The sequence below is a fragment of the Castor canadensis genome, chromosome 12 (assembly GCF_047511655.1).
Source record: "Castor canadensis chromosome 12, mCasCan1.hap1v2, whole genome shotgun sequence".
Lineage (NCBI taxonomy): Eukaryota > Metazoa > Chordata > Mammalia > Rodentia > Castoridae > Castor > Castor canadensis.
In genome coordinates this window covers 17,005,348-17,018,888 of record NC_133397.1, presented here as the reverse complement: position 1 = coordinate 17,018,888, position 13,541 = coordinate 17,005,348, and the positions used below count along the sequence as shown (strand labels likewise).

The following is a 13,541-nucleotide window of genomic DNA, read 5'->3' as shown; positions in this document are numbered from 1 at the left end:
TCATCTGTAAAATAATAATAATAGCATTTTATGGGAAGTATTTCTAATTAAAAATTTTAAAACTTTTAAAAAATAGTGTGTAATTTAGATCTCTTACCTAATATCGTGGGGTTTTTTTAATGTTTCTAACTTTAGTTAACTAAGAAATAGTTTGCCTTTACATAGAAGTAATTTTTAATGTATTCCAAGAAGTAATTTTTAGTGTACTCCAAGAAGTACAGATTTAATACTCAGTGTTATTCCATTAGCACTGCAAGTGAGTTTTTTGTTTGTTTGGTTTTTGGTTTTTTTCCTGTGATGCTGCACATTGAACCCAGAGCCTTTCACGTGCTAGCAAGCTCTCTACCACCGAGCTACATCCCCCACCTGAAAATGAATTTTAATCAAACAATTTCAGTGACTTCAAACATTAAATTTACTAGCTACTTATAATGTGCTTGCTTATCAGTATAACTGATTTGTTGGTGGTTTTAGGATTTTGGTATTGACAGAAATGCATAAAACCTTAGATCTTACAATTACATTTTAAATGAAACTGCCAAGAACAAATGTGTTTTTTGCTGATGTTTTGTAGTCTCTTATTTTCATAATAGCCACATACATTAACTGTGAGATGTTCCAGTTTTAATTTCCTGTCATAACAATTATGAATTAACAGAATATTTTGTTGACTGAATTTATGGTTTAAATAACTTTGTCAAAAATATTTCCTAACCACAGCTGTTTTGTTGTAGGGGGACTGACAAACGGTAGTGGTCGATATATCTCTGCAGCACCTGGAGCAGAAGCAAAATATCGAAGTGCTTCAAGCACTTCCAGTCTATTTAGCTCCAGCAGCCAGCTCTTTCCTCCTCCTCGGCTTCGGTATAATAGGTCTGATATTATGCCTTCTGGCCGCAGCAGATTATTAGAAGATTTTAGAAACAACCGCTTCCCAAACCTTCAACTTAGGGACTTGATTGGACATATAGTTGAGTTTTCTCAAGACCAGCATGGTTCTAGGTAAGTGGTTATAATTCACGGTATGTTTCACCCTTTGTCCTTTGAAAATTGCAGTCTTATAAAACTAAAATTTTCTTATCCCTGCTAAGCTAATGTATATTAATGTTGGAAGCTTTTTAAAAATGAGTATGGGAAGCCAGGCGCCAGTGGCTCACACCTGTAATCCTAGCTGCTCAGGAGGCAGAGATCAGGAGGATTGCGGTTTGGAACCAGTCTGGGCAGATAGTTCGAGAGACCCTATCTCAAAAATCCCTTCCCAAAAAATGCTGGTGTAGGTCCTGATTTAAAGCCCCAGTATTCCAAAAAAAAAAAAAAAAAAAAACCCAAGTATGGGGGCTAGTGGAGTGACTCAAGTTGTAGAGCACCTGCCTAACAAGCATGAGGCTTTGAGTTCAACACTACAAAAAAAAGAGTATGGATTGCTTATTTTTTCAATTTTATATTCCAACAAATTATAAAAACTATAGTTTTTTTAAGTTTATAATATATGGTTTCCTACAATGAGAATATTTTTATAATAAATACAGTACTGCCTTTTTGTTAGAAATGTGACTCAAGCTGTAAAGCACCTGCTTTGCAAGCGCAAAGCCTGAGTTCAGACCCCAGTCACAAACTCAGATACTTTTGTTTTATAGGTTAGCATCCAATGTGACTTGTTTTCTTTTATTATTTTCTTAAAATACTTAGTAGCATGTATGTTTTTAAAAATAAATGAATAACCAGCATGATCTTTGTCATTTCCTTTTCATATTATAAAGCAGAAATAACCTAAAAGATTAAATATCTTTACGTACAACTAGTAGTTTCAGGTGTTGTTCAAAGGACTAGAGGGTGGCTCATGTGGTAGTTACCTGCTTTGTAGGTAACTCTTTCCCACCAAGAAAAAAAAAGATGTTATAAATAAATGCTTCCTAAGTTTTTTTTTAATAAATTAACTGTCCGTGTGTTATTGTTTCTAGAAATAATTTTATTTGTATGTATATATGTGAGAGAGGGAGTATAATACTTAAGTAAGAAATAACAGATTTTGTGTTGGGTGCATGGCTCAAGTGGTAGAATGCCTGCCTAGCAAGTATGAGGCCCTGAGTTCAAACTCCAGTTCTACAAAAAAAAAAAGGAGTAACAGATTTTGCCAGGTATGGTGGTATGTATGTATAATTCCAGCACTTGATAGTCTATGGTAGGAGGATCAAGAGTTTGAATCCCCAGCATGGTGACTCATGCCTGGCATTCCAGGTATTTGGGAGGCAAAGATTGGGAGGGATTATGGTTTGAGGCCAGCCCAGGCGAAAACATTAGTGAGACTCCATCTCAGCTATGTGTGGTGGTATGCACCTTTGGTCCCATTTATGTGGGATCACAGTCTGAGACCAACCCTGGTCAAAATTCAGAGACCTTACCTGATAAGTAACTAAAGCAAAAAAGGACTGAGGGCATGACTCAAGTAGTAGAGTACCTGCCTAGCTAGCAAGTGTAAGGTCTTCAGTTCAAACCACAGTACCACCTCACAAAAAAGTTTGAGGCTAGCCTGGGCTACTTCATAAGATCCTATTTCAAAAAGGAGAAAAAAAGAGCCAGGCACCAGTGATTCATACCTGTAATTCTAGCTACTTGGGAGACTGAGATCCAGAAGATCTCTGTTCAAGGCCAGCTCTGGTGAATAGTTTGCAAGACATCATCTCCAAAATAACAAGCAAAATGGACTGGAGGCATTGCTCAAACAGTAGAGTGGCTGCTTTGCAAGCATGAAGCTCCCTAGTATCACCAAAAGTAAAAAACAGAAAAGAAACAAGAAGAAAAATAATAGATTTTTACAGACCCCTTTTTTCACCTTAGTGTTTGAGATTTTAAAATTTTTCCCCCATAGATTCATACAGCAAAAGCTAGAGAGAGCTACTCCAGCTGAGCGACAGATGGTATTTAATGAAATTCTACAGGCAGCCTATCAATTAATGACGGATGTTTTTGGCAATTATGTTATACAGAAGTTTTTTGAGGTAAGCATGCATGCATATTTTGAATATTCATCCACTTACACTAATGTAGCTTTAATAGTCTTTTCTGTATGAAAATACATATAACACAAATTGTGTCTGGTAGACTATATATAGAATATGTAAAGAACTTCTAAAAGTCAACATGAAAAAGACAACTCAGTTAAAAATGGATGAAGAACTTGAATAGACATTTCTCCATAGAAAATAATAAGCTTCACATACTAAACGTTTTTAGTAATTAAGGAAATGCAAATCAAAACCATAGTGAAATGCTACTTTATACCTACTAGGGTGGAATTTAACAAGTATGGGTGAGTGAGGATGTGGAGAAATTAGAACTCTCATACATTGCTGGTGTGAATATAAAATGGTCCAACTGCTATGGAAAACTAAACATAGAATTAACAAACTCAGCATCTCTACTCCTAGGTAAGAATTAAAAACAGGACCTTAAACACCAGCATTCATTTTACCATTTTTTACAGTAGCCAAAAGTTGAGAATAATTAAGTGTACATCAAAAGATAAATAAACAAAATGTTATATACATACACTATTACTCAGCCATAAAAAGGAATGAAGTTCTGAACCAGACACCGACACTAAAGGGCAAAACAGTATGGGATTCTGCCTATGTGAAATACCTACAAAGGCACATTCTAGACCCATAAAAGTTGATTAGAATTTACCAGACTCTGGAAGAAGAGGGAAAATATGGGGAGTTGTTGAATAAGCATAGCATTTCTGTTTGAAGCTATCCAAAAGATTTGGCAACAGATAGTGACAATGCGTTCACAGCAGTGTGAATATAATCAATACCACTAACTTACACACTTAAAAATTGTTAATGTGGTACATGCCTATAATCCCAGCACTCAGGATGCAAGTTTGCTATTAATTAAGCTGATAAAATATTTAAAAACAGAGCATTAGGTTAGGGGTAAGTCTTACATTAATTCCTATTAATGGATACTGCTGTAAACTTACAGATGTAGGGGGGTTTGTTTTGGTTTTTGTAATTTAGCTGATTTTTGGTTTATACCAAAACATTTGTGCTGTAACTTGACTTAACAAGTTTCCTCCTCTGTTGTATCAGAATATACTCTGAGAATATCTAAGAGAGTTTTAGTGATCTTAATACATAGCCCCATTAAAGTTGGGGGGAAGGATTGGTAGAAATGTAGATGTTTACTTTGAAAGAATGGTATGTTATAAGGTGGTAAGGACCAGGTGTGATGGTGCACACCTGTAATCCTAACTACTGGGGAGGCTGAAGCAGGAAAATTGCAAGTTCCAAGCCAGGCTGGGCAACTTAGCAAGATCCTGCCTTAAGATAAAGAAAAGAAATTTTGAAGGGCCACGGATTTAGTTCAGTGATAGAGTGCTTGCATAGGATGCACAAGACCCTGGATTTAATCCCCTCAGTACCCACAAAAATAAAATAAAATTTAAAAATTTTAACAGTGGTTAATAGATGGTAATGGGAAACTTCAGATAATGTGACTTAGCCTCACCCCACCCCCCAAGAAGTAATTATTGTTTCAAACTTCTCTTGGCTTATCTTAATTCACTTCTACTGTACTGCTCCCTCCATGTGTAATTCAGGTATGATATTTTTAAAATAGATTGAATAGACTGCAAACACTGTCGTGGTCACTTTTTGTTAATGTTACTTTCTTCTCAGTTTGGAAGTTTGGATCAAAAACTAGCTCTGGCTACTCGTATTCGTGGTCATGTTCTTCCTTTAGCCTTGCAGATGTATGGCTGCCGTGTTATTCAGAAAGCTTTAGAGTCTATTTCTTCTGATCAGCAGGTAATTGTAAGTTAAGAAAACAAATTGTAATATTTTATTCAATTTTTAAGTTATTACCTATTTTTTACCTTAGAATAATCTTGAAGAAAAGTAGCTTAAAGATTTCTATAAGTAAATTAAAATCTATTTTTCAATCTGGCCACAATTGCACATTGTTAATTAAAAGTTACAAAGCAGATCTTTGCTCTGTCCATCCATTCTCTTCTATCTCTCAGTTAAGATCTTTCCATCTCTCAGTTAAGGTGTTTGAGTGCCACACATCAGAATACCAAATGATGTGTGGTTCTGCTGTCACTAACTCATTTATTTTCTGCAATATCAGAATGCATTTTACTATTTCCATGTTTATTTGGGTCACAATGTTTCAGTTATAAGAATAAATATTTTTAAAGCAATAACATTTCTATATGATATTTAATATATACACATGAAATTCTTAGAAGTCTAATCCAACAGAAGAGTAACCTAATAATTTCCTTAACAAGAGTTACATTTCTTTGAGAGGAAAGAGAGTATGTATAAATTAAATGAGAAACATACTCTGTTCTTAGATTGAAGATATAAATATTTTTTAAGTTAATAAAGGATTAATGTAATTCCAATCATGTACTCATGGAATTTTTCCTGTAAGTAATCAAAATAATTTTTTAAATTATGTGAAATAGACAACCACATTGAGAGTAGGGGATGAGGATAAGTGCTAATCCACCAGGTGTTTTAATATATACTATGAAGCAATACTTATTATTTAGTGGGTTCTTATTTGAGATTAAATACTTTTAATATAAAATTAATTACAAAAAGCACTCGTATGTTTTGACTATGTGGTGTATATACTACAGTGAAAATATAAGCAAAGAAAAATATTTTCTGGTTGGATATGTCTTTGTGCACATGTGTGCATTAATCACAGCATAAAAAATTAATGAGACTGTACCGTTACTCTGGAGGAAATTCTGAATTTTAGCGTAATTGAAAATACATCACAATGGAGAAAATAAACAAATTTGGTTATGTAAAAGCTTACTTTTTACTTGAGCTGCCTCAAATTTCAAAGTGGTGGAGATATTTGAAATGTCTTTGATATATGAAAATATAAAGCATTAGGGAAAAAGTCTTAACATGAACCAGTTAACGAATAGTGGTATATATTATTTTGATTCCTTATGTTCGTTGTATTTTATTATTTAGTCCATATTAGTTTAGACATAAAAATCTGTTGTAGGTTGATTTAACAGGATTCTCCTGTTCAATATAGTTGAGAGTTGAGTGAGAGGTATTTTAAAGTTACTTTAACTGTAAATACCTTTAGGCTGGAGGAGTGGCTGCCTAGCAAGCTTTGAGGCCCTGAGTTCAAACCTTGGTGGGGGGAGGAACAAAATGTAAATAAATACCTTTAGACTGAATAGCTCTGTTTTTCCACAGTACTGTTTTTTGTTACTCTAATAAGGCACACAGATTATTTTATCAATGATAAAGAAAAACTGTATGTAGTAAGTTCTTTACTTATATAAAAAATAAAAATATACACTAAGGTCAGGTGTGGTGGCAGAGGCTACTCCCAGTACTTGAGAGGTTAAGGCAAGAAAATTGTGAGTTCGAGGCCAACTTAGGCTGTATAGCGAGACCCTATCATTTAAAATAAAAAAAATTTTTAAGTGCCCATCAATAATTTCTTTGCTTATGGGAAATGTTAATAGGGGAAAACCACATAGTCCATGGGTTCCCTTTCTTAAAATTTCCATACACTTGGCTGGACTCATGCAGCCATTAAAAATAATGTCTTGGAAATGCAGGGTGGAGATGCTAAGTAGGGTAGAATTCTGAAAGTGTGTATTAGGTACCAGCTGAGAAAGATTAGTGGGCGATGTGCACAGGTTAAATACCACGCATCACTAGGCTATACTTCAGCATGTATCGTTAACATTACAGTCCTGCACATGAGGGAAAATACTGAATTTTCATATATTAAAAATTACAGCAGGAAATATTTCTGAGTATACTTTTGTTTCCATCTCCGCATTTTTAATTGTACTATATTACTTGATGAGGTAATTATTTAAATGTCATCTTCTCCTTTGTAGAGTGAAATGGTAAAGGAGCTAGATGGTCATGTACTGAAATGTGTGAAAGATCAGAACGGAAACCACGTTGTACAAAAATGTATTGAATGTGTTCAGCCACAATCACTGCAGTTCATCATTGATGCTTTCAAAGGACAAGTAAGATTGATTTTTGGCTTCTGATTTATTAGCAGCATTATTTTATAATTTGAATCTTAAGTCACAAGATAATACCTAATATTAAGACAAGATAGTAAATGTAAGCTGTCATGGTGCCACATACCTGTACTCGGGAGGCTGAGTCAGGAAGATCACAACTTTGAGGCCAGTCTAAGCTACCTATCTTGTTTAAGAGCAGCCTGGACTACAATAGTGGGATCCTGTCTAAAAAAACAAAGTAAATACACATTAATTTTCTGCCTTTTTCATAAAATTACTAAATAGCCTCATTTTTTATTTGAAGCTGAAAAACAATAGAAACAGTTCAGTCATACTAACTTAAGAAGTTAATGTAATCAATAGCTATTAAGTTGGCAGAGTGACTCACGTGATAGAGTGCCTGCCTGCAAGCGTGAGGCCCTGAGTAAATCCCAGAACTGCAGCAACAACAACAAAAAAGACAAATTATTTAACCACAGTGTTTTCCAAATTTTCTGAGAGAGGGGGAAGAGGGAAAAAGACTCAATTCAGTTGTATTTAAAAGACAGAAAATTAGCAATTACTGTGTAGCTAGTACACGGTAATTAATAGCACCTAATTATAGTGTTAAATTACCAGTACCCTCTCTTCCATTTATTATCCTTATCACATATCCTCAGTTTTCTCATTAGTTCCCTTTTGATCAAAGTATCTTAAACTCCTAAATCAAGCATTTCCCTAACCCTGCCACACACAGTTCTCGGTCTTTGCTAACATGGTTGTGGTGGTATTATATGTGAGTTAATCAACCTTCTGTTTTAAACTAACTCAGCATGTCATCAAACACCTGCTAACCTCATAGAACTGTTCAAAATAACAGAAAATGCAAATTTTATTTCTTTTGTTTTAAGGTATTTGTGCTTTCAACTCATCCTTATGGCTGCAGAGTAATTCAGCGTATTCTGGAGCATTGCACTGCAGAGCAGACCTTACCTATCTTAGAGGAACTTCACCAACATACAGAGCAGTTGGTGCAGGTATAAGTTCCCTAATAATTTGAGATGTTTGTATGTTTTTGGAATTGCTTTGATGTTTTTAGAGACATATAATAATAAATTATATATTAAACTGTAGAAATACACAAAAATTCTTACCGTTTCTCTTGATAATGTTACTAGATTTTTGGACCTAAGATTAACATCTTTTTAAAAAATACTCATTAAGGAACAACTGATGGAAAGTAGTTTTAAATATCTATCCATAGGATCAATATGGCAATTATGTTATTCAGCATGTACTGGAGCATGGCCGACCTGAAGACAAGAGCAAAATTGTTGCCGAAATCAGAGGAAAGGTCTTAGCCCTGAGTCAACACAAATTTGCCAGGTATTTCTAATTACAGGGATCAGTTCTTTCAGCTCCTTCTATGTTAGCCTAGAATATAGCACTGAAGTGTTACCTTTTTTTTTTTTTTTTTTTTGGTGTTGTTAAAGAGCACTCACGCACACCTGCTGAAGCACAAGAATCACTTGAGTCCACAGTTTGAGATGAACCTGGGCAACTTAGTAAGACCCTGTCTCAAAACAGATGCACACAACATTGCTTTTGTTTTTGAAAAGTCTGAAGTATAACAAATTGGTTTTGTCCACATTTATTCCATTTTTTAATGTGTATTTACAAAATATTTGTCTTCATGACCAGTGAGGAAGTGCAGCTGTATTTAGAATATGTTCTTGAATGTCAGACCTAATTAATGACCTGGTTTTTAACAGGGCTATAATTAAATTTGTAGATGTCAAAATGTGGGTTGTTCCATGGTGTACCAATTTCTCTTTTTAAAGTAATTGTAAAATAATCCCATCTAAACTTTTATTTTCTAATACATTGAAGTAAATTGTTTCAAAAGTTGGGGACATTTTGCTGTAAAGAAAATAAGTTTTTGTGTATTACTTTAATTTTTAGCAATGTAGTAGAAAAGTGTGTTACTCATGCCTCCCGTGCTGAGAGAGCTTTACTGATTGATGAGGTTTGCTGCCAGAATGATGGTCCTCACAGTGCCTTATACACCATGATGAAGGATCAGTACGCCAATTATGTGGTTCAGAAGATGATTGACATGGCTGAACCTGCTCAGAGAAAGATAATCATGCACAAGGTAATGTAGTGCATAATACTTAAAATAGACTCTGGCTGCACATTTAAATCCCATTAGGTGTTAATTTTCCCATGTATGTTATAACTGGAGAAAAAAATTCAAACCCATGTATAACTTTCAGCAGATGTTGTCTTTTTATTAAATTCTTAGGGTAGTCTCAGTAGAATCATAGTCATTTTTTCATTTGTTTACCTGTGTTTAGCATTATCCTTCCTTACCCATCTTAATTAGGTGTACTTGACTTGCTGTAATACATAGGTTGAACATCTATTTTAAAATGTAATTAGATTTTCCCACAAACATAATATAATACATTTTTTCTAAAGAGAATTTTTTTACTGATTTGATTATTTTCCTCAAGTAGTATTAGCTGCTAATACTTGTAACTTTTTTCTTTCTTGAAACTAATGATCCTTTAAGAAATCATTAATTGCCATAGGAACGTTACTGTTGAAAAGAACACTGAAGCTGGGTGCAGTGATTCTCCCTAAACCCAGCTACTCCAGTAGGCTGAGGCAGGAGGATTTTGAGTTCCAGGCTAGCATGAGAAAATTAGCAGGACCCCCATCTTGGAAAATGATAAAAACAAACAAAACTGAAAGAAATATTACCTGGATCCTTTTCTAAATGTATTTCTTTTTTGCAAATATGAAACAAAATCTGTCACTTCTTTGAGTTCAACTAAAATGGTTTTGGCAGGGTTAGTTCCAAAGCCAATGCACAATAATTAATAGCTCTTAATTGCAGTGCTGATTTTTAAAAATTCTCCTTTCAGATTGATGTATTAAATTTTCTACCTAACTTTTAAATCAGTGTTTCTCCTGAAAAACCATACATATAAGCCAGATGCCTGTATTCCTAGCTACTTGGGAGGCTAAGATTGGGAGGATCATGGTTCAAGACCAGCCCCAGCAAATAGTTTTTGATACCCCCATCTCCAAAATAAGCAGAGGAAAATGGACTGGAGGTGCAGCTCAAGCTGTTGAGTGCCTGCTTTGCAAGTGCAAAGGCCTGAGTCCAAACCCTAGCTGTACCTAATAAAAAAAATACAACATAAATTTCAGTCTTATTTTTAACATCTACAATTATTTATTGAGCCAATATATTTGTGACATTTGAATTGTTTATGTTTTGTTTTTAAGCAGTTCTGGGGCTTAAATTCAGAGCTCTGGGCTTTGGGAGACAGGTGCTCCACAACTTGACCCATGCCTTTAGACCCAAATCTTGGCTATGTAGATGGAAAGAAAAGAAATGGGCTTTAAAGATTGTAATAGCTTCTCAGTGTTACTTTCCTGCTGTTTTCAGAGTCTCTTTGTTTGCATATGACATAGCTTAAAAGTACTGGTTTGTTTATTCACTGAATAGTTTTGAAAGCAAATGTTTGGCAAGATGAGTGAATCAGAAGTGCTTTTGCAAAATATTAAGCTTTCTTTGAACTTAAAATTTTAAATAGCAATTATTTCTCTAAATTACTCAGATTCGAGGGTGCTTCTTAAGGGATTAAGAAGCTAGACTTACCTTTTTCCTAAGCAGATGATTTGTTTTTCAGATTCGACCTCACATTACTACCTTGCGCAAATATACATACGGGAAGCATATACTGGCCAAGTTGGAAAAATACTATCTGAAAAATAGCCCAGATCTAGGGCCTATTGGAGGACCACCAAATGGAATGCTATAAAGGAAAAAGAGAAAGAAGATGGTGATTTAACCATGTGAAAAGAATAGAGGTTTTTTTTTCTTGTGAATTATCAAAACACAGCTCAACTATGAATATTCAATTTTTTTTAAAGCAAAACTATTTATTGACTTTATTCATCCATTTGTAAATTTTTTAAGGTTCTTGTGTATATTTGGGGGTGGGGTGGTGAATTATAAATTGTATTCAGCCCTGAGTGGAGACCTATCAGATTGGATTGCTGGCAAAGCACAGAATGCCTGTATATGATATAACTGTATCAAAACAAAAAAGCTGTCACATATTTTGTAAATTTTTACCTTGTAAAGTCACAAAAATAGTTTTTAAAGGAAAAAGTACAGTATTCTTTTAATAAACTGGCTTGCAGTCTGATAGGTCTACAACCCCATAGCACAACAGGTTTATAGAGATGTATATAGAATTATAGTCCTTATTTTTTTTCCTTTGCGTGAAGCTTTTTATAACAGATTAACAATCAACTGCATAAATATTATTAATATTTTAAAAAGAAAGTTAAGTTGTATTTTGGTAATTCACAAACTATCATGCAAATAAAAACTCAACAAGTAAGATAAGAATAAAATGATTTGAGATAAAAGAACATTATTTACAGTGGATGTGGTTTTAATACAAATACTGCCCTATAATGTCACTTGCAATGTACAGAGGTATTGTATATACTTAGATATGTAATTGTTTTAAGAGTTAGAAAAAACAAAATCATGGTGACACTTCCATCCAGTTAAGTGCACTAAATGAAAAGTTAATTTCGTATTAACTTTTCAGTTTGGTTTGCAAAGAGCAAAAGTGGAAATTTGTATTTTCTTTTTCTATAGAATTACAAAAACATGTTGAGGAAGTGTTGAGCTTTATTTTGCTTTTTCATACTAGATACAGAAAGTAGGAACCAGATAGAGGTAAAAAGGGGCCACAGAAAAGTGAATCTGATAGCTCAACATTTAAGCATGATTACATATTCAGATAGCTTTTTTTGCTTCCTATAAATATATGCATTGTGTGTGTAGTAATAAATAGTTGTAAGTTTATACACTTTAAAAGCAAATCTTGTTTCAGTGTTTATTATAAAAGCCTTGCTAATTTAGTGTAACACTTTCCTTGGTTGTACAGGTGTACATTTGTAAACCTTCATGCTGTAAATGGAATTTGTTTTATCTCTTTGGAAAACACTGCATTTTAGTGTACATTTATGTCCCTGCCCTCTGACCTGGCAATATAGTGTTGTATAATGTAAATTTATTTCTCCAAATTGAGAGTGAGTTTTTTAAAAAATTTTTTATCTTTATATGGTTTCAGAAGTATGAACCAGCTTTCTTTTTATTATTGTGAGAAACATTTTGTTTTATAACATAGTTGTTGACTCTGTTAATATGGACATGCTAGGATTTGGGTCACTTTGAATTGAAGTCAGGGTATTGTGCATAACAGAAAGTATTGGACTGAGATATCTGATTACCATGGAGGCCAATGCTTTTTTCCATCTTACCAATGTGATGTGACTTTTTTCTTTGTACAGAAGAGTACTGTATTTTTGAATAGCCTACTCCCAAGAAGAGCAAATCTGTATGATAACATTTTTTTCTCTGGACATATGACATAACAGTAACATGGTGTACATTTACAAGCGGCCTTATGTACATTTCCCAACAATCTTTTTAAGGCAAAATTGTGATCATATGTGTATAATTAAAATCGTTTTTAATCCTTTGCCTATGAAAATATTTTGGAAAAAAACTTGCTTTGTATATTCAGTTTCTGAAAGATAAAGAAAGTGCTTTGTATTTTGTTGAAGTCAGTATTTTGTATAAACATTTATGTTGACCCACTTAGGTTTAGTGCTGAAAACTAAAATGAACATGCTGTCTCTGTCATTTGAACTTGGAAGGAATTTTTTATTAGAGGTCTGCAAATGAAAAGCAATCTGCTGAGCACAATATGGAATATAAAGGTTTTATCACTTAGCTGTTCATAACATGAATATTAAAATAATGGCATGAGGGTTGGGGTGCCAGGAATACTTTAATGTTTGATGTTGAGTAATTCTAGTTTTAATAAACTAGAATTTGGTAAATACCCAACATTCCTTGGTGAGGCCATTCAGTCCAATCACTTGTCACTGTCCTCCTCAGAGTCATACTGGTTCATCAGCATGTCCCTGTCTCAGTAGCAGTGTTTCCCCCACCCCCACACAAAGCTGCACCCTTCCACTTTTTCCTTCTTTGTCTTGCCAGCCTCAGAGTGTCTTGGCCCCATGTTGGACCTTCCTCCCAGTATCAGCCCCATGATTCAGGATCAAAGCTGTCCTTATTGGAGATTGGTAATGACTTTTCCTCCTAATACTAGTAGATGTATTCTAGAGAAATACCTGTTCTTGTAGAAATTTTATGGTCTGCCATGTTTGGTGCCCACCCTATTCCACCTTTTTAGTATGTTGGCATGGAATTTTGGTAAAACCTGAGACTTCAGAATAAAGAAATTTGGGCAGAACCACTTAGGCTTTACTCTCTGAGCGTCTCCTTTTGATATGGATTGTTTCTGGACCAGTTTGTCTAAGTCCTGGCTCTTATTGGTTCATATGAAATGTTATCTTCACTTCTTTGTATATTATGTGTAAATTAGAAAATGAAAAATGTGTGAATAACATTGTATGAAATAAA

General features: G+C 34.2%; 1 protein-coding gene across 13 annotated transcripts in view; it reads left to right on the top strand.

Moving 5' to 3' along the window:
- The window catches only part of Pum2 (pumilio RNA binding family member 2), an 84,147-nt gene extending 70,606 nt beyond the window's left edge, over positions 1-13,541 (top strand). For 9 of the 13 annotated variants that reach the window (XM_074049236.1, XM_074049239.1, XM_074049243.1 and 6 more), the window contains 8 exons: positions 735-1,002; positions 2,870-2,999; positions 4,683-4,817; positions 6,896-7,033; positions 7,924-8,049; positions 8,277-8,398; positions 8,975-9,167; positions 10,717-13,541. In XM_074049236.1, coding sequence (XP_073905337.1) covers positions 735-1,002; positions 2,870-2,999; positions 4,683-4,817; positions 6,896-7,033; positions 7,924-8,049; positions 8,277-8,398; positions 8,975-9,167; positions 10,717-10,848 — 1,244 coding nt within the window. In that variant the 3' untranslated portion in view covers positions 10,849-13,541. The remainder of the gene's footprint in view (positions 1-734; positions 1,003-2,869; positions 3,000-4,682; positions 4,818-6,895; positions 7,034-7,923; positions 8,050-8,276; positions 8,399-8,974; positions 9,168-10,716) is intronic. The other 4 variants (XM_020156622.2, XM_020156614.2, XM_074049244.1 and 1 more) reach the window with 1 other exon arrangement.